Raw genomic sequence first — 25,823 nt, 5'->3', positions numbered from 1 at the left:
TTTACTTCACTACATGTATCAGCAAATATATTTACTTTCTACTACATTTTTACAATGTGCTGTTACACGTTCATAATTTGGGGGGGGGGGGGGTCGTTTCACTGATCCAGTCAGAGCCGGTGGGTAACATAAGACCCACCCCCTGCAGCAGCATCACTGGTGAAGAAGAAACGTCTGAGTCTCGGTGGTGCTCTCTTCTATCTCAGCCATGATGATGGAGTTGAACGTTTTTCCTATATCGTTCCTGCACACTAGTGGATTAGTATTGTAGAGGAGCATTATCAGCAGTAGGGGACTTGTCTTGCATAAAAAGGTGCATACAATGTGCTGCATCTTTGACTTACAGCAAATGGCATCAGTAGGTTAAAAGATTTAAAAGAGGTATTTTGATTCTAAATAAATGTCACTGGTTTTGTGAGCTGGCACATCTCATAGAACAAGACTCAGGGCCTCGTGTATAAACAGAGCTACACTGCCACCAAATGGGCTGTCCACAACAACACACCACATATTCGTGCTGTGCACTTGAGTGCTGAGGAAAGTAAAGGGCAAGACAGACATGAAGAACTGGAAGACAACATTTCTAGAAGAGGATGTTATACATTTATTATTGATCCAACTTTTGAAATCCAAAAGATGGGGTAAGGGATTAAAAAAATCATTGCACTACTTAATAAAGTATTACTAGTAATAACTCTCATACAAAATGTACAAATGTTTGTTAAAAATTTCATCATCATAACAAGCCTTCAAATGATTTTGGTTACAGATATAATACATGATGAAACTACTATGACACCATTTTAATGATAGTTTCATAGAGTTTAAAAGGAAAAACAAAATGTTCAAACAACCCAACAACTTGCATGGAAAACATTAGCAAAATGAATTGATAAGCACTAATCATACTGGTTGCACCATTTTCTGCAAATACATAAATAGTGGGACTGAGGTAATTGCTAGTGTACCAAGCAACAGAAAACTGTCCAACACAAAAACAACCCTAAGACACAAAATGGATGTATATGGTCACAAATATGACCTTTGACCCCAAAGGAAAACAGAACAATGACAGAAAATATAGTTTCCCTCCATTCCCATGGATATTACATGACTTTATACACTGACAACACTGAAGAGGAGTTGTAGAAGTTGAAAGTTCTCACGGATACTCTTTAAATTTAAAACTGGTTTCTACGTGTATTGGTCTGATGTGGCGACACTGGATATATTCCACTTGTACCTGGAGAATTAAGTTTTATAAAAAAGGCATCTCAGATGTAAGACTGTTGGTGCCAGGTTTAACTTTCCAAAACACCCTTTTGTCAACACAATCTCTGAAAAGGCCCATGTTAGCTTGTCATCATGACACAAAATACCACTTGTGATAAATAGTGATAAATTACATAAGAGTCTGCTCTGTGCACGAGGTGAACATCCTGGAGTTAATTATGACATGCTGACATAGGCCTTACACAGATTTTAGTTTAAGAGAACTTCTGGACATGTACAAATGTGGAGTGAGAACACAGAAGGATTAACGTACTGTAGAAGCTGAAGTGGAGATGTATGTTTTAATGCATCGAACGTTTTTGCACACATACACACAAACTGTGAAAAGTGGTTTGCTGAGAATGAAAAGAATGAGCGTGTTGGTCTTAAATCTACGTATTAAAGTGCTGAAGTGTCAGATTTGCCGTCCGGTGAAACATAATAGATTTAACTGTAACCTCATAAGTCTCTTTAAAACTGTAAGTGATGGAGAAAACACTTCATCTCTAGTGGCCAACACACACAGAATGCTGGTTGGGTACAGACGCTCTATGTTCAACTGCCCGCTTCCATGAATGAATCCACCTAATCAGCTCTGTAATATCTAACTATTCACTCGGAGGAGAGCTTAGGGGATATGTGGAGGCAGGTGAATAGTCCTGATTTGTTTCATTGTGTTAAGGAAATACTGCATCAGAAAAGCAGTGTAGATGGGCAGGTGTGAAGCGATGGAGCCGGGGTGCTACAGTGTGTCAACAACGTGTGACATAAAAACATCTAGTATCATGACACAGCACTGTCGACTGGAGAAACTCCTGCTCCTAAACTTAATGACATTTGAGCAAAACCTCAACTTTAAAGGTCTGAAGTTAAATTAATCTGAAGTAGAGTGGAGAAACAAAAATGGATTTAGGATGCAGCCCATGGACTGTACCCACACAAACTGTATAAATACCACAGGAGGAAGAACCACACCCACCGCACCCACCACACACACACCTGGAGAAAAATTATAGTTTTACTGCCACAAAGAAGCCGTCTCTTTGACACAGTGTACAGTATCTTTGTTCTACCTCATACACACAGCTCTCACAACAAAAGGAATGCATGGATACACGCAAATGAAAATAAGGTGTTGTAAAAATGACTCTGCAAAGCAAGATGTGAATGCTTAATTATAACCACAATAATAACAATGAAATTAAAAATAATCTTTGGGCTGCCAATTCTCCCTCAGGGTTTGTTAGTAGAACTATACAGACATTTTTAAAAGCAGTCTTTTTGTCTGTCCCTCTCTGTAGAGGAATGGTTTAAAAAATACACATTTATATGTCCACCTGCACATGTCATTGTGTGTTGTAAAGGCCATTCATAGAAAGGAGGAACTGTGAGCAGAAGGCAGAGTAGTAGTCCAGAAGAGAAGGCCTATAGGAAGTCCAGCAATCAAGTTAGCATGAGTCAGTAGAAAGTTTCCACACCCATAAATGCTGATCCCATGTGAGAATGACAGTTTGGTGTCCTGGAGGACAAAGAGTGAAGCATTAAAGAGCACTGGTCCCAGTTCTGTGGCAGAGTGTGTGCGTTTTATACTGTATTATTAAAGGAGAGACGTTCACTGATTGGTTGGTGAATCCAAATGGGAATCGAAGGGAGCAAGAGACTGAATGTGTTGGTGCAGACTCAGAGGTCTGAGGTCACTCAGAGTCCCGCTGGACCTCTGAAGCATCCGCTCGACAGATAGGGCAGGTCCGGTTGGCCTGGAAGGAATGAAAAATAGAGAGATGTTAACTGCTTGTAGGAGCCAGAGAGGGCAAAGTAAATCTGCACAATCTTTTAGTATCAAGTTTAATGTTTATAAATTGACACCCATCACATCACCAATGGATTAAAAAATAAACAGTCACACCAATGCCTGTTTAATAGGAATCACAAGTTATCAGAGATGTCGATCAATCAAAGAAGTGTGCTTGGGCAAGATACTGAACCCCAACTTGCCTCTTCTCATGAAGAAAATGCTGCACATAGATGCACTGTATGAATGTGTGTGTGAATGGGTGAATGAAAAACTGTAATGTAAAGCGCTTTGTGTGGTCATCAGGACTAAGACAAAGCACTCTATAAATACAAACCATTTACTATCACTAAACCAAATGATTCTCAGTCCAAAAATACACTAACACCCACTAACATCTGGCTTTTGTCTACAATGGGAATGGATATAATCTGCATTCACTCCCGGGTCAAGTGACTGCTGTAGGCACAGGTTTTAATCAGCTCGGATTGACACTCAGGTCAATCTGCTTTTTTAGCAAGACAGCGAGGGGAGAGAGCTTCTTCAGTTTTTGATGTGTTGATGACATCCAGCATGAAGCACAAGGAGATAACAGAAGAAAGCCCAACCCCCTCTACAGGCAACGGGAATGGCGTTAATCACCTTTTTAGCTGGTGTAACCACAATTAAAAACTCTACCTTTAGTCATAAACTTAAGAGATGAAGATGTTGAAACAGTTGAAACAACCTCAGAGATCAATTGTGTCTGACTAGGAACTTCACACCTGACAAGCATGTTAGTCATTCGAGTAGTCATCACTGAGAGTTATCATCAGTGTGAGTCGTCGTGACCTCACCAACCTTCCAGAAACACATTTTTCAAAAGACGTGAAAACTAATTTAAATCTGTCACGTTCTAGTGTGACTGAGCCGTCACAGCCCAATGGTAATGAGCTAATACATTTACAGTTACCCAAATAGCTGAATATCTTCACTCACCTTTAGCCACTTGTCTACACATTTGGCGTGGAACTCGTGATTACAGGGCAGAACCCTGAGGAGCTGGCGAGTCTCGAAGTCACACATACACACCACACACCTGTTGGACAAAGACAGATTGGTTCTATTTAACATTGGAAAACCACATCTACTTAATCTACGACCACCCACATGATAAAGTCGTCACCACACAAGGTACTCACAGTGTTTGCTCAGACTGATGATTGTTGGGGTTGAACCTGTATGATGGAAGCTGTTCTATATCGGCTTTAGTTAGACCACGGGGCTTGGCCTCTCCGAGACGCTCGGCGAGGTTCAACAGGGCCTGAAGGTTTCACAAGAGAAGAAAAGTTTAGAAGACCAAGTTGTGCTGAGATTCAATATGAATGGCTTTATCTTATGGTGCATGTGTGTAAGTGTGTAAGAATTAAATTGTGTGGATTTCTTTGGTGTCTCCTTTTTCAAAGAACATGTGGTTCATGACATAAAATTATTCTTAGTTGAACATTTTGGCAGCAGTTTGCCCTACCTCATAGTTCTCCACCTCTCCGTCGTCCACATCCAGCTCTAGACTGATAGTGGGGGCCACATTTGGGGGCACAGGAAGCATGGACCTGTGGTTGAAGGAACATAAGTTAAGAAGATTGTATGTTACCTCTCTGTGACATTCTCACAACTCGAGCACCTGCATTCACCTGTAGTTCCAACATAAACCAGAGGAAGGGAAACACACTTACAGGAAGTAAGGCAGGAAGCTGGGGTGGTAGGGCGAAGGGGGAACTGCCTGCTGAGAGCGGTAGCGCCGGCTTGTGAATCGGCGAGGCATGAAGTGAGGATAGGGCTGTGAAAAGGAAGACGGAGACAAGAAAGTTAATTTATTTGAAATATAATTTGGTTTAATAATTTGGTCAAACACATAAGTGAATGAATGTACTCACCACTGTGAAAAGCTCCTGAGACAGGGGGTCTTGGTGTGAGAGAAACTGGAGTGGGGTGGAGGGCGGCAAGGTGGAGGGAGGCTGGTGGTGATGGTGGTGGTGGTGGGCGTAGCTGAATCCTCCACCCACTGAAAGCTGCTCTCCCAGAAGCTCGACCTCATTTTGAATCGTCTGTAACGGCTGTTAACAAACACGCTACAGTTTAGATCAAGGCAAATTCATTACAGGTGTTATGGTGAGACAGGACCTGAGCCAAAAAGATATAAAACTAAAGATATAACTATAATAATTGAAGTTTAAATACCAGGTGAACTATAGAAACGTTCTTTCACATACCGATCGAGGCTGTTGTGTCTGGAAAGGCAGGAACTGTCCGGGTGTGGGGAGGTGAGGCGCGTGGTGAGAGAGGTGAGGTGGAGGAGGAAGCAGGAACTGAGGGTCACCGGTCAGCAGTGACGGAAAGGCATAGGGCACTGGCAAATGTTGCATTGAACATGCCTGTAGCATCTAGAAAATTGATAAACAAGACAAGAAAAAAGAGAAAAGGAGAAATGTTTTAGATGCATATTTCCTCACAGTGATGAGGTACAATTCTTTCTCGAATTATTCCAAGTCTTGCCACAAGGTGGCAGCCAAGACCTGGAAGACTAACAAGCTTCTTCTATCAGGAGAATGTTCTGTTGGTCATTATGTCTTTGTGCCCACTTTCCCTCAAGCACTTTCCTTTTTATTTGGCTAAGCAGCAGAAGAGACTGTACGGCACAAAGTGTACTTTTTTATTATAAACAAACCCACACAGACACATACACAAACTGAACACGGTTGTGGTCTGCTCACCGGGTGGTAGTGTTGTCCAGTGCTGAAGACCACGCTGCAAGCGGGGACTTGCTGTTGTGAAGAACAGGAAGGGGGAAGATGCTGACTGCTACACAAAGGTGCTGCGAGACCGTGAGGAGGGACTGGGGTCACCGTGTAGGACACTGGTACACTGGCCTGCTGCAGCTGAGGAGAAATCACACCACAGTTTAAATACTGTCTCATATTCACGCACACAGAATATCTGCTGGCAATCTCATACAAAAACTGAAAACCTTTTCTGAACGAACCTGTTCATGCAGGTCCATGACCATGGCTCCTTGCTGTTGTTGTGCTGCATGGTGCTGATGCTGATGATGGAGGTGGTGGTGGTGGTGGTGAGCAGCTGGATGCAGAAGACGTGGCGACAGGGTAGGGGGGTGGAAAGCTCGGGGCTCGTCCGACCCTGCCCCGCCACCACCAGCTGTCAGGGGCTGACCATAGGTGCTGGGTGTGTGTGTCGGGTATGTCTGGTGTGTGGAGGGATGGGGGTTGTGGTGGTAATTTTCATCTTGGAGCCCGGATGGCGACAGGCGAGGTGCAGGGCCTTGGGTGGACGGGTGCAGATGGGGAGGCAAATGACGCGTGGGTCTGGATAGACGGCCGCGCTGACGCCTTGCCGGTGGGCTAAAGATGGAGTGAAAGTAATGGTTTTATATTTAGGACTTTAGGTTCACTTAAAATCACAGTGGAACTACTTTGTAGGAATCAAGAAACCACCCTACCTGCGTCTGTGCCGAGCAGGAGTGAGGCATCGCTCCTGGTGGTAGTGGGTGTGGGGGTGAGGTTGTCTCCGACTCGGGGGCCCTGACTCCCAGGGGCGGATGGGGGGAGACGGCGTAGAAGGTGGGGGAGCGGATGAGGTTAGTTGTTCCAAAACGGACTGACTGGACAGCCTCTGGCGCTTTGGACTGGGGCTTTCCTCACTCTGCAGAGGTGGAAAACGGGGAGGAAAGAGGAGATGGGTGGGAGAGGGGGAGAGGAGATGGATACTGTGGTCAGTGACCCATAGCGCTCATATCAAATAAATCAATTTCACCATGCTTAACATTCCCAGTAGCCTACAATCCATACTAATGCATAGACACAAAGTTCTCTGTGAATCATGGCATTTCCTGTATGGTCCACAGTGAGTATGCTCATATGCATTTGCGTCCATGTGTGTGTGAGAAGGAAACCATGTTACACCACCAGCATTTTGAGGCACTGAGGTTTCAAAGTCACTTCCTGTCAGAGTGAGGAAATACAAAACGCGAGGCAGGCTCTCACAAGCCCATGTGCGAGTCATACGTACACACCCTCGACTGGATCGCTAGGCCAATTCCTTCTTCTGTAAGAAAACTCGATGACACATGCAAAAACAATGACACTGCTGGTTATGGAGTCATCCAGGTTTACACTCGAGTTAGGATGTTCTCTTGTTTCAGTCCAATCAACTCATCTGTGAGTCACTTTACTTACTGTCAGGCAGTGACTCTCACACTTGGCACTTGATGAGGCAAGATTACACACTTATGTGTCAGAGTTTAGTCACTCTCACACAGACCGTAGCGGTGCTCTGATGAACACACAGGTTCCTTGAGAAACACACACACGCACGTTTCCTCATATATTTCCCCCGCCCCTGCTCACTCTATCCCTGCTACCACCTCCTCTTTGTAGGGTAGACCGTTGTTTAAGTGAGATCGAAATGACTCAGCGGCTGTGACTTAACACACACACACATTTACAGCTCAGCAACCTTGAGACCAGTGTGATAGCTAACAGGAAACAGCTGGAGAGCAGGCTGCAGAAGTTCACACACAGTAATGGAAGTTATGGAAACGCCTGCAGACATTCGCAACTTCACATTCAAACTGAGCTGCCACCGTGTTGAGTTCTTCAGTGTATGAGGAACAATACATTCTGAGGCTCTTTAAAGGCAGAATCTGCTGTTCCAACAAACCAGAACATTGAGTATCATTGAACATACTGTGCCCTGATATCTCTAATCGCTCGCTCGTAGCACTGGATGTTACCCACGCTTGAGCAGCTTATGGGAAAGATAAACAATAACAATGACTTCATTTGGTCTTGACTGGGGAGAACTACGAGATAGAGGGCTGGAGAGAGGGAAGGAAACTGGAAGAATAGGAGAAGTGGAGATAGAGTGAGTGTGGATAACAGGAAAGAAGGGTGAAGCTCGGTTGAGACCGTGGGGCACACCAGATCCTAAATGACAGAACAAATTTGGGTCGTAGGGAGGGGTACACACCACAAATTTTAGTGTGTCTGCCTGTGTGTGTATTTTTATACGCTGTGAAAATTGCAATGACTGATCATTTGTGTCCAAGGTGACTGATACCAACAAAGCCTCTACAAACACATTCAAAGCCATTTGAAATCATTCTTCCTTGCCTGGCTCCATGCTCAAAATACATTTTTCCTCTTCACATTTATTGGGATGGCTTCTGGTGTATTCTGAAACCCTTTGTTCACTAATGCTTTTTTCAGACATACACTGAACACCACAGTTCCCTCTATTTTCTTCGGAGGTGGTGCATCTGTGAATGCAAATGTCAGAGTGAGATGTTCCACAGTTTTACTGACTTTCTCTGCCTGGCCCCCTAGTATAAAGTTGGTTGAAATCCTGGAAAAGTCAATGTGTGAACACAGCAGTGGATCCCTTGCTGGATTCACTGAAAAAAAATTCAAAAGCATAGAAGAAACCAATGAATATGTCAAGAGAGTTTGTGGTGATAGAGCCTATACCGGAAGAAGATGACCTCCGCAGCAGAGTTAACATGTCGCATTGTGCCTCTCCTTGCTGTACCCATGTGCTCCACCTCTCGCTTCAATGATGAGGATTTGATGCTGTTTTGAATGCGTCTGTGCAGAGAACCTCACGCTGTGTTGTGCATGTGTGAAAGGAAAACTGTGGGTAAACTCTGTGGTCAATTCTCCGGATTTTACCCACAGATCATGTCTAACAATGGCTTTAGTCTATTTCTCTGGTTGTCACTAACTCAGTTATAATTACTTTAGGAAAGTGAACTTGGTTCTTTTGTAAAACACAGGTACTTAAAATTTGGCATGACAAATTATCTTCAGAATGAGAATTTGAATAAACTTAGCTATCAAAAAGAAAAAGAAAACCTTGATGTTTGGCTGACTAAGTGAATGATGAGTCTTCTTAGAATTTTTAAAGGGACATGATTGGGGTAGTGTTCATGCCGAGAAGCAAAGAAAGAGCTCTATGTAACTAACATGAAAGACAAAAGTGCTTTGGTCTGATTCAACTCTGTAATGTTTCAAACACATTGAGCTCCTCTAGCTTTTCAGAAGACCTGAACATGCAAAGACAAATTAACATTTCTTTGTTTTTGTAAGAAGAAACAAAAAAGTGATATGGTGGTGGTCATTAAGTCACAAGTGTTTGCAAGCCGCAGAATTTCAGTTCCCATTTTATCAAGAGCAACATTGAGGACACAGATTTTTACATGGACACCAATATTCCAAAACTAACCTGATTATGTCAAAAGTCTGAATAATCCCCTGCCGTGTTAACAGCATTTTGGAAATATCTCAAGTCGAATGAGGTCATACTCGGAATAAGCAATAATCAAATTAAGACGTGCAGTATTCTGATCTTAGTCACATTATGCATACAACTTCCTATTTGAGTTTACACGGCATTTTGGAACATGTGGCATTTAACAAGACCAACTGCTTGACAAGAAGATGTAAAGGAAATTTAAACATTTAAAAAGGAAATGTAACTTAAGCAAAATTAGAAAGAAATCACACAAAATGGTAGACAGTAGCATCGAACATTATACTAATTCAGCAGGTTGGTGTTTTAAAAATGGCATACTAACATCGGACGTAATCAGACTATACTCCATAACAAACTATAATAAAATGAATAAATATGAATATGAATCTATTAGCAACTCATGTAAACACCATAAACAAAATAATTTCATATTCACAAAAAGGTCAACACTCAACATTTAAACATAGTCACTGACTATGCCCGTTTCTACACATGATGGAGGGCACCAGATTCACCCCCTCCCCAAAACCTCTCTGTTCATCTCAACAGCCCCCCTCTCTCTCTCCCCCCGACCCAACACCCCACAACCTCTACCAGCCTAGCCCCAACCCCAAAACCCTTGGGATATCTACTGTGCCCATTTTCATATCTGAGCCAGCCTCCTCCATTCCAACCCTGACATAGTCCCCCCCCCACAGACACACACTCCCCCCACCCTCTTCCACAACCTCTTCCCATCCCCCCTTTCCTTCCATCAGATAAGCTGAATCCCTCTACAGTCCCGTCTTCCTCTTGCTCCCTCCCCCTTTTTTACTCTGTCTGTCCGTTTCGAGACCCCAGCCTGAAATCTGAGGGGACAAGACAAGACCTTCTTAGAGAGGACGCACACATGCACACACACTCACAAACACATACAGGCTGCCTTAACACATGCAGACTATTGCCCATTAGTATGAAAGTTTGATGGGCCTGTCTGCCCGCGTTAGTGCGAAGGAGGTGGTGTCAGACAAAGGAGTGTGTATTGGTGTGTCCTCCAGCAATATGCCAATGTGTGGCCTTATGCTTTAAAGGAGTGATTATTATGAACATATGCAAACATCTAGAACAGAATATATTTATAGAGAAAAAAAACCGTGCTGACTCTCAGAAGCTCAGCGTGCACACAAACAGATACACACAGTGATTGCCAGCATGGCCCAGAAACACTGCAAAATGCTCTGTGGCTGATATTACAGCACATTCTGCAGTGCTCATAGTGGAGAGACCGACCACACACACATACACAAAGACACACACACCCTCCCATCCCCTTTCACTCTGTCCACATCCACTGAGTGCACAGTACACACCAGGCTGAACAGACATCCTGAAGCATGAGAGCAGACACACCCTACCATGTTCTATTTTACTGTGTCCACATTTGGGATATGCATGCATCTACTTGCACACACACTAAAACACACTTTGTGCCCAGCAGCTGCTGTGGCTTCGCTGTCATTGCTGGGAACCAAAATAAAGAGAAGCCCACAGAGTACAATACAACCGAGGCCAGGTTTTTCTTTCCCAGCATTGATGCTCTAGAAAACTGAGCTTGCACACTGACAAAATATGGTTATTTAGGTTTAGTTAATATTAGCAGACATGCTTCCACTAACACTCAAACACTACTCTCACCCACTTATTTTCTTTCCATCAACAAGATTTCAAAGCCCATTTTGTTTCCTCTGCCACTGTTCCTCCCTTCCTTCCCTCTCTACCTTCCTCGCTTCTTCCCCTCCCTCCCCCTTCTTTCCCTCTGACCAAGTCCCACAGCTGGAGGTGAAATCATTAGCAATACCCCCTCCCTGTTTTTGGCCTTGCCTCCTTCCCTCCTTCCCCTCTTGCCCTCCACGCTTGCAGCAACACCTTCCTCAGCATCCTGCCACCCCTCTTCTCCTTCCCTGTGTTCACCTCATCAGGCCTTCCTTTGTGATGATGACTGTCATTTTCTGAAGTACCCTTGTAAAATGTTTGGTTTCTGGTTTTCTGGAGATGTTTTAAATTTGCCACCACTAACATAGAGGCTCATGCTGCTGTCTGAAATTTAATACAACGAAACAGATGAAAAAAATAATTTCGTTATTTTGTTTCAATTATGTTAGAATAGAGAAACCAGTAGCACCAGTATATCCTAAAATAAAAAAGGTTTTGTTTTTTGCTTGATATATTGACGACTTGATGAGGACCACTCTGAAAAGTTAGAAATAGTTTGCGGACCAGAACCTACCTAATCAATAGTATAATAAATGGGTAAATAAGCACCTCCACCAAGGAGGATATGTTTTTATCACCATTCACGATTATGCAGAAAACACAGAACCGATGTTATTGAAACTTGATGGAAGGATGGGACATGGGTCGAGACAGAACCCATTCAATTTTGGCACAGATCTAGACAAAATGTTGGAAAAAGGATTTTGAGGGGGGGCTCAACGTCTTGATGGCTGTCAGCCATGGCATCGTGCATCAGCCCAACCTGTCCATCAGTGTAAATTTCACTAAACATCATGACCGGTCATGGCCTCCTCTTCTCTTAAAACAAACATTAGTTCACTGGGAGTGTGAGAATTAAATATTGCAAAAACATCTATACAGTTTTTACGCTGGTGTGAACAATGACACAGTGTGTGGCTCACCTTATCACTCTCCTCTCCATATGCATGGTCTGGGTAGCAGTGGTAGGATCCACCAGAGGCCCCTACAGAGAAAGAGAGAAGGAAAGAGAACAACAGGTCACACAGAGAAAAAAAACATCTTTACTATATGCACCAACCATTCTTATTATATTTAATAATTTCTTAAGGATCCTACATGTTCTGTGTTTTGTAACTTTTCAAGGAATGACAAAAAACAAGCAAACAGGCTGCCGGAAATTAAATTTAGGATCAATTATTTGGGTGATTGTGCAGGACAAGACTGTGCTCATCTATAAATTTAGAAACATGTAGAACAATACAGTGTGAATTTGTATGTGACTATATAAGTTAATACAGTGTTGTATATTTTACAGTATATTATAAACAACATGTTGGTAAAACCTATTGTTGAAATTGATAACAGCATTATACACTGAGGCACTGTGGGGAGTCCCCAGTTCATCTCCATCCATTTAATCCTTTTGTTGTTAATGTCAGAATGCAGCTTGGATTTTTAATACACAACAATAACAACAACAAAAAACAATGACAACATGTTTGTGAGAAGGGGTTCTGACCATGTGTGCATAGCAAACAAGACAAACACATATGGTATTCTCTAGTCTCAGATCAAAAGCAGTGGATGTAGGTACGCACACACACACACACACACAAAATAAACACAGTAATCCTGGATTAGAGAAGCTTTCTGATGATACCGCAGCTTGCATCACGGCTAAGACTTTTACTCTTTTGTTTTTCCCACAAACCTTTCATCTTTTTATTGTCTTTTCTATTTATTTCAGCCTTTTGTTTTTCCTCCCCTCTTGTCATGGGCATGTCTTTAGCTGGGGACGTCCTCACCACAGATGGTGGCAGTGGTATACACTCCAAGGGTATTCGCTCCCAAGGGCACTTCCCGATGAGGCTACCTTTATGATAGAGATGAGGAAAGCTAAAATTGAGGGGTATAGATGCAAAACAGGCTTTTAGAAGTATTTTACATCTCGGGTGTTTGTTTGTGGGATTTTTCCTGCTCGAAGCCTCTGTTTGGGAAAAAAAGCTACGATTGACAACAAAGAGGAGAAAGAAGAGGCAGATATAGAGGTATAGAGGTTCACTACTGAACTCCTAAATCCAAAAAAGATGTTCCTCTCTTACTCTAATCCCAAGAGCAGGTATAAAAAAAGTGGGCTAAAAAGGTTGAGGCAAGTGAAGTTTTTAACAGTATAGCAGAGAGCAGCTAACAGGCTATTTTATTGGTGATGAATTGGGACAGAGTACTGGCGAAGCATTCATGGGACTTGCCGGCTGGATGGAGCTTTTCTGTACAACAATCATTTACAGATCGCAATAGGCAAAAATCCAGCTCTTTCCCCGATTATGGTCTCCCTTGCAGAGAGTCCAGTAAATTGAGTCAGGGACAAGTGATTCAGGCCCAGTCACCCAACACAGAATAGGTTTCAAATGCCTGGATGACATCATGTCCACTGTTGGACTGCACACAGCATAGTCAACACAATGTAGTTTCAACACTTACAGCCACAAGGAAAGTATTTATGCTGACCTGGGATTCTGCACAGCCCAGGATTTTTACTCAATCACCTTGCCCTAGCTGAGAGGTCACTGTCATGATTCATATGTATTATTATTATGGTTATGTGTTTGTGTTGTCTTATTATTGAGCAAACTGCAAACAAGAGCCACAGTCAGACTGCACTTCTAGGACGATAGAGGAAATGTATCAATATTTCTAACACACACAAACACAAAGTAAGCCATGTCAACATTAGAGTTGATTTATGTTAAAAACTGTGAGAATAATCAAAGAAAAGACAATAAGGAGAGGGAGGGAGAAGGAGAGAGTTTTGGACTGAGTTTGATGAAACACAATCATAAACTGGAAATGAACTGAATTCAATGATCTGAATTCAAAGGACAATATGGACATGTATCGCCTTAAACTCCCTGTTGCAAAGATATTGTATTTACAGATTTCATTTATATTACTAATTTGAAAGACATTGATCATGATTGTGATCAAGTGCTCTCAGATAATGACAGATCAAATGCTACTTTTGAGGATCAAAACAATAACTTGAATGGAACTTAGAGTGCATACTCACACTCATAAATATCAGTCCCTTAAACATGTTTGACATTATTGAATTATATTTTAATCCATTAATTATTCCCAGAAAAATTCAATGGACAACAACCCAATCTCGCTGCTAAAGAAAATCACAAAAAAGTCCTGCATCTATACTCCTTATCTGCATCAACCTTTAATGGTTTTTTTCCTGACCCATACTGCATCCTTCCACCAAGTGTTGTGGTCCTAACCTTACCTCCACCAAGGAGGTAAGGTTAGGGAAATGGAAAAGGAAAATGTGGGTATTGTTGTGTTTCTCTATTTTTAAGGTCTCAACCTTATATGTAAAGTACCTTGAGATAATGATCACTGCTATATGGTCAACAACTTTATGACAGTGGTGCTGCATTAACCACAAGATATTGCATATTGATTTTAAGAACTCCAGGTGTAAGAGTGAGATGAAAACAGGAATAAAAGTTACAATTGGTATAAATAATGAAAGAGCACAGTTTGACTAAATACATGTGTGGAAGCAAATCAAGTCAGCATTTGGCTGCTGTGTGTTTAATGGAACAAATGTGGAGAGTGAAAGATTGACAAAAGGTGAATTTCGAACAAAAGATTTAGCAATCAGCGATAGGTTGAATATAAAGAATGGACAGAGTTTGCAGACTACATAAAACCAGCCCTACTCTCACACCCAACCACTCTTTTAGTCATTTGAAGAAAAAAATTAACACATGAATATGAACGCATCCCTGGCGTATCATCTACAGCATGCAACCGGTAGTAGAGAGTAGAGGATGCATTTGAAGGAGAGGGAAAGAAATAATGGTGCAAAAGAGATGAGAAGTGAGAATGAAGAGGGGTGTGAAGGAGAGGAAAACAGGGGACAAGAAGAGGGCAAAGTGGAGGTACAGGAGAAGATGACAAGGTTGGAAACTTACATGAAAGGGTGAGAGCATTGAGGGGGAGTCTGAGATGGGAAAAGAGTGGAGGAAAAAACATAAGGGAGGGAGAAGGAGAGAGAGAGAGAGAGAGAGAGAGAGAGAGAGAGAGAGAGAGGGAGAGAGGTGGGGGTTGTGGCTTCCCCTCTTGACTGCTATTGATTTTCTGTAAGCCTCAGAGTGCATCAGCTATTTCTATCCATTTCCTCCACTTCTCCCTCCCTTTCTCACCCTCCTCCCTCCCCCACTGTGCCGCGCTCAGACACCCTCCTCACACATCCTCCTCCTCCTCACACTCTCCATCACTTCATCACCATCCCTCCCTGCCACCAATCTATTTCCCTATCTGCCGGCCTGTCTCTTTTCCCATACATCCCTGCTGCTCTATCTCACAGCATCCACATTTCCTAGCTTTGCCTATCTCACCATCTCTGTCCGTGAGCTCCATTGCTCTCACTCGCAGCCTTTCTCTATTAAACAACCTCTCCCTCTCTCCAGTCAAAACAGAAGCACACAGAAGAAAGTGGGTGAATAGAAAGGCTGGTCAGACAGATAAGATAATAGACGAGTGACAATCTTACTTCACAAGTCCTCAGCTCAACAGCAACAAATGGGAAAATGGACAGAAACCTTGTTGACTGCTGCAGACCATGTACCAATTTACATAATGTATACAGAAAGTAAAGGCAATTTCAGTCAAGCATATGTGTAACATGAACACACACGTACACACACACCTCTTGCATCAACCCGCCTCCTGAACACATGTCATGGCGCACTTCACACCCAAGCGCAAAGCAGAGTCAAGTAACAAGCTGGCACACAGGCTTAAAATAGGCGGGCATGTAACGCCTGCCCAGCCATTACCTGCCTAACACTGCTTCACACAGGCCTGATGGCATGTGTGTGTGTGTGTGTGTGTGTGTGTGTGTGTGTGTGTGTGTGCACCTATAGAAACAGGAATGATTCTAACTCTCTCCCAGTTCATTGTCCTTTTCCATCTATTTATTGTTCTCTCCTTCCTCATTATCTTTCTCATTATCTTCCTTTCTGTTCTGTCACTGCTGCAGTCCTTGAGGTTGCTCCTCCATTCTGCACTTTTTCTCAACTCGGAAAACTGCTTTTACATCCCCCCGATCTGTGAATATACGCAGGCGTCTGCACTCGAAATAATGTGAAGTTTCTGTGTGTGCGTGCATGTGTATAGGCAGCAGTACTACAAAAAAAATCTCTTCCCAACATTTAAAAGTATATAATGTTAAATTATCCAAAAACTAAGTGCAATGTCAACGCAGAACTTTCCTTGACCGAGCAGCAGCAAGGCATATTTTATTAAATGGTTAATGACAGCCTTTTGAGGGCAAATATTGGTCCCCGAGTTAATGGCAATGACAATCCAGTCTGATAAGAATCACAGACTCATTTGATTTCCTTACTTTGGTCTTTTACAAACCATTCCCAAATACAAGACCCAGCAAACACAGGGAAACCATATTTCTTCCAAAGAGTCACTGCTCAAGAAAAACGTATGAGAATATATGAAATATCCCCAAGCCTCAACTTATAGACCATACTGCATGTGGGTTGCAACATTTCTAAGATTTTTTGTCTTGAACTCTGGAGATTATCCACACAACAGGGTCTGACTTAGTCATTCATATGAAGAACACATCAGGAGATTTGCTCAGACATGTTCACAACAACCAAAAAATCTCAAGCAAGAATTCATGCAAGGGGTGGTGCAGAATGCAGATGGCAGGGCGCTACATATAAGTTTTGCCTCAGACATTAAGTGTTTTTATTTACAGCATATCAACACCGGCTTGGGCTTGTATGGCACTTCTTTTTCATCCTGAGATTTTTTTTTTTGCAACAGCCACGTTAGAAATTATCGGCCCAAATAACTGGCAATGAATCCTTTGATAATTTCTTGCCGTGTTCTCACGAGGGGTTATTTGGGCATTATCTGGTGTTATCAGGAGGCTGGCAGGAGAAACTCCTGAGAAGGTCTGTGCATTTGTGTTCTCACATGCAGCAGCTTTATAGAAGCAATTGAAATTATCCCATTATAGCTCATCATGTGGTTATATTATTATTATTCACAAAACTGAGAAGCATGAAAAATAATCCATTAGAAAGAGTTTTCATTTAGAAAAAAAAAGTTTAAACTAGAATTTAAAGTTCAAAACAAACAAGCAGCCCTCGGCCCTGTCGACTTCTTAGAAAGTTTCTATAGTGACGTTATTCTATATGTATGCATGTTTCTGACAGTCCTGCTCACAGCCCACCCAGGCAGCAAGTAAACAGGCGGTGTGCACATACACACAAAGTCAGTAGAAGGACACACACACACACACACACACACACAAACACACACCCTCTCCCACTCCTTTTTTCTCCACTCCTCCTTTCCTCTCCTCCATCTCCTCCATGAAAGACAGACACCAGCTGAGAGAGTCAGTGGAGAGAAAGTAAAGGACAGGCAGGCAAAGACAAATGAGTCTTAATTCTGTTCTTCCATCATAAATCTACACACTGGAACCACAAACTGAGGCATTAACTCATTTCCACTTTATTATGAGGCGCCAAATGTAAGAAATGAACTTGTCTCACTGTCTTTGGGGCAAAAAAATATCTGCTGCCAACCTGAATGCTAGTGTGTTCAGACAGTCCGTGTTTTTTCAAAATACAACTTTATTTAGTGATATCCCTAATCTCGAGACAAACACATTTTGCCACATGATGATGACAGTTTGGTACAAACTCAGCATATGTTTGGACATACATTTACACTGAGAAGTTCAAAAAAGGAAGGATGTGTTCTCACATTTAACAACAAAAATACAAGTAATATCAGTGAGAGACGGAGCTACAAAACAAAGATATCCAGCTGCCTGAAGACACACTTCACCTGATCTACATCCACTGGACATCAAAACCTTGGATTCGCACTCATGACACAATCAAGCCACATTTGACGTACATACCCAGTTATATCAACAGGAATCAGAGACCAACATTTGAACCACCGGAGCAAACAACCTCTCCCTCTCTTCCTTAAATCACTGAAAATTAATTGCCTTTATCACGCATATCTTTTCCCCCACTCACTACGGTCTGGTTTCTTCTTCAGTTAAGCTCTTAGGTCACCTCCCCGGGCCTCCACCTGCTCCAAGCCAATCATTTTCATCTTTCTCTTTACAGTCACAGTATCCATGCCTCCTCCCAGGTTGCACACTCAACTGCTATCTGTGAAGCATGCTTCCTCTTTGTGCTTTGCTTACAATACACATGATGCAGAGCGTCCCCTATTGTCTACCCTACTATGTGAAAGTTGTTCATGTCCTACCGTTTAGAATCTCTCCTGTGCTTCAGTATATTAGTTTCTTCCTTCCCCTCCTCATCCACTGTCTGCACTCTACTTTTCTAAAAACTTGTGCACTGGACTTCCTCCCTCACATAACTGTCTAATACAACTCTTCTATTTATCATCTCCTCCACTTTGGTTTATGCACTTTCACTGACTTTACTCTATTTTATCTATACTTTTTTTGGTATCCTTTGGCATTCTTGCCGACAATCCATTTTGGAAGTACCTGTTTCCAAACCAGATCAGATCCCATGCCTTGAATTCAGAGCTAGTTTGAGGTCACTCTCCTCTACCTCCCCAAGAGCTTGTCTTGCTGACCAAATTGACTGCTTTGTTGTTTACTCGGAGTGAAGGCTGCTACTTGGTCAATCCAAGTGAAAGAGTTTCTCTTCAAACTGGAGGGGGTTGCCTTGGCGACAAGACAAAGGAAAGTTTTTTTTAAAGAAAAGAAACAGAGTACATGTTTCCACCTCTGTTGCAGAGAGAAGGAAGGAGAGAACAAGAGTGGAGTGGATGGGTAAAGTTAGAGTGGCAAGAGCGTCTGTCCCTCTGCTGCTTTGGGCAATCCATTAAAACGATCCCTCCATTAGACAAATGTGAGGGAGGAGGCCAGAGAAAATGGACCGGAGGGGCACAGAAATGGTTGACTAATCCAAGGGGGAGGGAGAAATGAATGTGGCTATGAGAGGACAAGCTGTGACAGGGGTGGGTCAGAATTAGGATAGGATATCAGCTGCTACAGAGGATGTTTTTATCCACTCAGACCAATTTGGCACCAGTTTATGTATTTCAGTGGGCTCTTTTACTTAAAGGTTCAGTGTGTAGAATTAAGTGTCATCTAGATGTGAGGTGCATTTAGCAGCTGAATACTCCTCATTGAACCCTCCTCTTCCAAACATGAAAGAGAACCTGTGGTGAACTTCAGTTGTCATGAAAACTCAAATTTTTAGTTTGTCCAGTTTGGACGACAGTGAAAAACATGGCAGCCTCCACAGATAGGACCCCTCTCCATGTAAATATAAAGTTTTTAAAGAAAGGGCCCATTCTGTGGTAAAGGAAAAAACAGCAATAGGATTATTTTATATTCAATTTCCGCCAAAAATCCCTTTCACCTAAACCTTACACATTGGACCTTTAAGTGCTTCAACATTTTCTCTGCTTCTTTTTTGAACCTTTGGCATCAACTAAGTGGACATGAGCAATCCTTAGACTTTTTTTTCCTAATAACCCATATTAATTTCCCAACATGGTGGAAAAAGTCATGCGAATGGTACACAAGATTGAATGGTGAAAAGAGATGTCAGTGTTACAAACAGTATGGAACAGGCATGAAAGAGCAAGGCACAAAAGAGGGGGAAAGGGGCCTAAAGCATTAGAATAGACTACAAGGAGAGGAGACAGAGGGAGGGATTAAAGAGTACAAGATATCATTAGCTTTCATGGCCAACGCAGGTGACTAACATGGGAAGAATGGACTAAGTATCAATCCTCTCTTTCACTCTCTACCAACAAGCAGGATCCTTTTCTGGGAGTGGAAAGAGGGTCTAATTAAAAGTGTGTAGTGTTGGGGAAGGACAGGTTGCCAGCTGCTTCACTTGTGTCAAAGATTTTTTAACTATATATCAGTGAAGTTTTTCTTTGTCTGTAAATAATGTAAATGGTATTTTAAAAAATAAAGCATTTGAATCATTTTGTATTTTAAAATAAAGGACTTGTTTTGCAGATTCACATCTAATAAACATTTTTATGTTCTTGCAATTTTTCCAATGGTGAGACTTTCATATCCTAACTATATTTGAAAATACACCTTTCAAAACTACTAGATCAGAATAGAATGGAACACAGTCATTTTTAAATTAGACTAAAGGCACAAACCAATAAATAACCGACTAATAAACATGACACCAATAAAATATGTGACTAATAACTTGTCTTTGGTGTGATATGAATCTCTCAGGTCTGATTAAAATTAGTGCAGGTAAAGAGTGAGTGTCTACAGAGTCTGCGGCCACTGGCCACCGCCCCCCCCTCACCCAGATCGAAATCCATTTAGATGGAAATACTATACAGTCATCCTATCCATTGATTTGTGCTATCCTACTTGTCATAGTCAAGCTACTGTGAGAGGGTATGGGTCGTAGGTCACAGCAAACCACTAAACTCTGATAATGGCCGTAGTTCAACTTTTGTGAGGATGCAGTGTGCCTTGCGAAACTGATCGGTTTTAAATTTTTTAAATCCTTTGTCTGAAATCTTTTAGAGTCTACAACAAACATACAGGGAGCTTTCATTTTGTGCAACCCTGCAGACATACACAACCTAGACACATATAGTTAGACTGGGAGTCCAGAAGGGGCCTTTGCTTGTTTATGTGTTTTCAGCTGTTTTGGTTGGTCTTACATCCACTCTTCCAGACAGGTAAGTCCAGTCCCAGAACACAGTTAGTCACTGACATAGGCAGACACCCCTTTACTTTATTTAAATAACAACTGAAATAGACTTTCTGCACTGTATGGTTGAAAGTTGTAACAACTGAAATAGACTTTCTGCACTGTATGGTTGAAAGTTGTATCTATGTTGCTATTTTCTTTAAATACAAAATAGCATCATTTGACTATGCAGTTAAATACAGTCAGCCAAAAAAGATTTAGCTTAGTCCCATGACTTTCAGTGTTTCTGTGTGTTCGAGCGTTTGCTTGTCGGTCAAACATGATTTGCTCAATAAAAAGCGATGACTGGTTTATTTGTCTCCTGGTTGCATGATAACTTACTCCAACATGTGGAATCAGCATGTATAGTCGATCTGCTCTGGGCACAACAAACCATTGACTAAAAGGTTTGATCAAAATTTTATCTCTATACTTTAAAAAGTTGTATATGATTGATAAGTACAAAATTAAGTGTATTATTTCTTTGAGCATTTCGATTTGCGAAATTACCTATTTGAAAATATTTCCCAGAGCAGCACAGGAGAAAACCAACACCCTGGCATTCTTTTAACCTGAGAACCCTGTTAGAGGTGCTAGAAGAAAAGCTTTCCCACAGCCTCACTGAATATGAAACTCTAGCTTTGCTGTATCTATGTTATGTGGTTGGCTAAACTGCATTCTCTGTGTGAGAGTGCCCTCACATGTATCCTGCACCCAGCACCAGTGTGTGCACACTCTGGCACTAAGTTTTGTTTTACACGGAAACACAACTACCAAAGAATATAGCTTAGCCTCTCAGCTACTTCTGAACCCCCCATCTGAAATTGGAAGCCCATACATACATGTACCTAAAGAGACTGTCTGTTGTCATGGAGACAATAATAAACCTTTTGGGTCTTAAGTGACACATTACACCCATTTTGCCTTTTAGCTTATTATCTTGTCTAAAGCACCACAGCAAGTAAAGATTAACAGCAATATGATTTGAATGTATGTTTAAAACATCCAACCAGCCACCCACTAACTAAAAATGACTGTACTTAAAAATGAACAGGGGTGTCACCACAGAAATATATGAGAAGTGCCCATTTTCTGTTCTGTTTAAGCCGACGAACTCAAACCCTTGTATCCTTAGTATCTGTCTAGCATCTGCCTAATATAGACAAAGATTAGCCTGCACATACTGTTAGGCTTGTTACCTAGCTACATCAATATTTGTGTAGTTGACTAAAAGTAGACATGCTACAGTGCCTTAAGAAGCACACTCTGGGTAACTTAACTATGCACAGCAGTTCAATATGCTTGAGGCTACCCCCATCTCCACCACAGACTGCTGTTGTTCATTTACCTACTGTATGTGCCAACTGTGCTCCACATCCACTCTGCAGCTTCATGTCAGGCACATAAAACACCCCTTCTAATTAGAATACATCAAATGTCTTCACACATGCACACTTCTGACATGACAACCCCAGGACTGCCCCCTCCTCCTCCTCACAATTTGCCTCCAAGGAATTATACACTTCTATTTGGTGGTAATATGGAGGGACAAGTCTAATGAATTAATGTAATATATGTATTTACCTATTCTACTGAGGATACTCTACCACATACAACAGTCAGTGACAATGCCAAGTGTGGACGTTTACCTGCCGCCGGGATGCGGTGCGCTCCGGGAACGGAAGAAAGCCTCTGAATGCCGGGAGAGGTGTTACTTCCTGGGGATCGCTGCTGGTTCTCCGAGTGGTTGCTGTGAGCTCCAAGTGGTGCGCAACCGGCACCGTGCTGCTGCTGCTGTGGATGTAGTTGCTGCTGCTGCTGCTGCTGATGGTGGTGTTGGTGATGGTTAGATCCCATGACTCCACTGCCGGTAAATCCAGTGCCATTCCCACCACCACCGTACTGCTGGTAATATCCAGACCGAGAACGCGATCGAGTCCTTGGGGGTTCCATTGCCATTTGGTGCGGGTGGAGGAGAAAGGATGAGGACGCGGCTGGGGACTGCGGCGGAGAGCTGATGAATCCTGGCTGTGCAAAGCCCCTAGCGCCGCTCTGGGTGTAACTATAGCCCCCGAGTCCTCTGCCCCCCTCCGAGCCCCCGTACTCTGTCCGCTCCGCCGACTCCGCCGCCCCCGCCTCGTCGAATAAATCAGCCCCTTTAGGGACAGGCTCCGGGGTGGAGGGCAGCCGGGGGCAAACTCTAGGCTCCTGGGTCGTCGGCTGTCCAGCGGCTGCGATTGGCATTTCCTTTCGGGGGATTTCCTCTGTTTCTTTTTTTCCTGCGTTTTCCTCTCGTTTCCTCTCACAGAAGAAGCTTTTGTGCGCTGTTTTTTAAAAGACACACAACGTAGAGAGAGAATGATTCTCAGTGTTAACACTGCAAATCAAAACAGCCGCAACACACACTGTTTACACGTCCGATTTAATGTGAACTACCACGGTTTATTCTGCCGAGCGTGTCAGCTGTAACTTTGAATCCGCCACTTCCCTCAAGTTTGTCTCAGTAACGTCGCTGAACACGATCGCCCAAACTGGTTCAGCAACTAAAACAGCGACGTCAGTTTGAGAAAGCCTCAATACCCAGTGACTCGAACTACACATGTCTGTAGGCACGGCCAGTATCTAAGATTTTATCAAACCACGTCCATGTGGCAGTTACGTTAAACCCCGCGGCTCGCCAGCGATGTTTAGTCCACAACAACCGAGGAGTTTGTGGCCACTGCTCGCTAGCTCATAGGCTAGCGTTCAGGGGGGGTATGCTAACGTTAGTGGGAATAGCCAACGCGTTTCTGAGCTTATTATAACCGTGTAACAACGCTGTTATCAAACACATTCGCTTACCCACAACCGTGTTTAAACCCAAAATTAGTTTAAGGCAACTTTTCCCACTTTAACGATAATTTCAACTTGTTTAGCCAGTCGGCGTAGCGTCGCTCGCTAGCCTGCCAAGCTATACCAACCCCTCCTCCTCCGCCGACCAGCACAGAGAAAAACCCCGTAGCTCGCCACCCACGCCTCGTATCCCTTTAAACTGCTTGTTTAATAGTGAAAAAAACAAGAAAAATGCTTTGAGCCATAACATATCGAGTTATTTCATTGAATGTGAGGTGAGCCGGTTGTGTTTGTCGGTGTGGAAATAGCTAAACACCAGATCGCGCACACACACACAGGAAGATAAAAGTGCTAAGATATTACAAAGGGAGAACCAAAGCTGGAATTAACACGATGTTGAGCAGTGACTCCGCTGCTGAAACCAGGTTTGATTCCTCTAGGCTCCGGGTACTTTGATCTACAACAACTTACCCCCAATGTGCTCTCCACGGCGGTGCTCCTGACGCGGATCTGTCGGTAGTATTGTGTGTCTGTGTGTGTGTCTGTGTATGTATGAGCCCTTTGCTCGCTCGGTGTCAGCGTGAAATGTGACAGACCGTCAATGCTCAAGTCGGATTTCACCAGGCGCGACCAATCGATACCAGAAAACGAACCGCGTTTGTAGTTATTTGTAGCACACGCACCCCCTCCACTCAGTCACCGGCAGCAAAATAACACTCAACAATGTCGCCGATCTTTGAACGCGACTGTTTTTTATTCACTTGACGAACAAATAACGAGTTTATTCGCAATATGAAAAGGTGTGGGTTCGGCGATCGACTGGGTGCGCCTGTTAAATCAGAAGCTGTGGGGAGCAGGGAGGCAGGCTAAAAGGGGCTTTAAATTATTTATTTACAAATACCAAGCCTGCCCAATGCAGCTGTTTCCTCTGGAGCCGAAAGTTCCCTTTTTAAAATAAGTATTCGCTGCGTTCGCAAAAGTTATGTTCACCAACATCTATAGTACGACATCTATAGGAAAATAGTGTCTGAAATGAAACAAATGTAGATGGTTAATTTAGATGTAAACTGAAACAGGGTCAAAATACCATTATTCTGGTAATCTAAGAATAAAAGAAGGGAGTGAGATCAGACGCATTTCTCACTGGCAGAACAGGTTTGTGCATGTGTGTGTGTCCACAAACCAGGTGAGCTTCCTGTGTTCTTAACAGTGGGATATGTGGCAATGTGGATATATATTTTCTACTCGGCCATTAGTTAAGCTAAAGAGATAATTGTTTTTGTAGGAATGTGTAAGGGCTTTGAATCAAAGGCCAAGGATATGGCCTTATATTATTTTTTTTTTTTTGTAATATAATAGTGTTAATAATGTGCTGCGTTGATATTCTAAACCAGCCAGTGTGATGGATGGCATGTGAGAGGGACATGTGTGATCGATGTCTGTCTCCCCTGCCCTCTCTCACTTACACACACCCATGCAAAAACACTCACTCTGCTAAACCCATCCCAGTCCATCTCACCTCCCTTGCCCTAGTGCCTTGGTCTTGTTCTCTCATTTTACATACACCTAACCACAACCCATCAGCACCACTCCTAATACACACACACACAGACACATTCTCCCCTCATTACACTCCCTTTCCCTACTTTGATGATATGCAAATATCCCTCCCACCCTCCTTCCCTCACTCCTCCTCCTCCCTCCCTGAAAGCCTCCACACACACACACACACACACACACACACACACACACACACACACACACACACACAAACACACACACACAGGCTATAATGCACTGTGGCAACGTCCACAGACAGGCGGGGAGGATCAATTTTTCACCCAGTGTGCTACTGATATTCATACGATAAGGCCACAGAAGAGAGAGGAGAGGATAGAGAGAAAGGTGGGGGAAGGATGGGGAGAGGTAGAGATGGGGATGAGGAAAATGGCGTGTGGGTGTGCAGGGAACGGAGTTGGAAGAAAGGGTGTTCTGGAGAAAAGGGTGAGTGGGAAGTTGAGTGAGAGGAAAGGGGAATGAGACTGGGGAGCAGTTGGTATAGGGAGAGAGCACGGGTGAGAAAGTGGAGAGGGTGGGGAAGTCTC

At 42.9% G+C, this 25,823-nt stretch overlaps 1 protein-coding gene across 1 annotated transcript; it reads right to left on the bottom strand.

The window, feature by feature from the left end:
- Window positions 1-580: 580 nt before the first annotated feature.
- rnf38 (ring finger protein 38) lies at window positions 581-24,330 on the bottom strand. The gene is made up of 13 exons (XM_020084325.2): window positions 24,190-24,330; window positions 22,536-23,210; window positions 12,046-12,107; window positions 6,561-6,763; window positions 6,087-6,462; window positions 5,818-5,982; window positions 5,317-5,487; window positions 4,981-5,160; window positions 4,780-4,883; window positions 4,572-4,656; window positions 4,246-4,367; window positions 4,043-4,142; window positions 581-3,029 (listed from the first exon to the last, which is right to left on the bottom strand). Exons 2-13 carry the CDS (start codon window positions 23,128-23,130, stop codon window positions 2,967-2,969), a joined length of 2,226 nt encoding a protein of 741 aa, XP_019939884.1. The 5' UTR covers window positions 23,131-23,210; window positions 24,190-24,330; the 3' UTR covers window positions 581-2,966.
- Window positions 24,331-25,823: the final 1,493 nt, after the last annotated feature.

This window comes from Paralichthys olivaceus, chromosome 8 (genome assembly GCF_024713975.1).
Source record: "Paralichthys olivaceus isolate ysfri-2021 chromosome 8, ASM2471397v2, whole genome shotgun sequence".
Lineage (NCBI taxonomy): Eukaryota > Metazoa > Chordata > Actinopteri > Pleuronectiformes > Paralichthyidae > Paralichthys > Paralichthys olivaceus.
This window is presented reverse-complemented; position numbering and strand designations above follow the sequence as displayed.

What these genes read in the sequence shown, in the direction of transcription:
- rnf38 (XM_020084325.2), bottom strand. Translation starts at nt 23,130, where the DNA reads ATGCCAATCGCAGCCGCTGGACAGCCGACGACCCAGGAGCCTAGAGTT. An exon ending in CCTGCTCGGCACAGACGCAG is followed by an intron (nt 6,463 to 6,560) that starts GTAGGGTGGTTT and finishes CTCCATCTTTAG; the next exon opens with CCCACCGGCAAGGCGTCAGC. An exon ending in GTGTAGACAAGTGGCTAAAG is followed by an intron (nt 3,030 to 4,042) that starts GTGAGTGAAGAT and finishes CATTCCTTCCAG; the next exon opens with GCCAACCGGACCTGCCCTAT.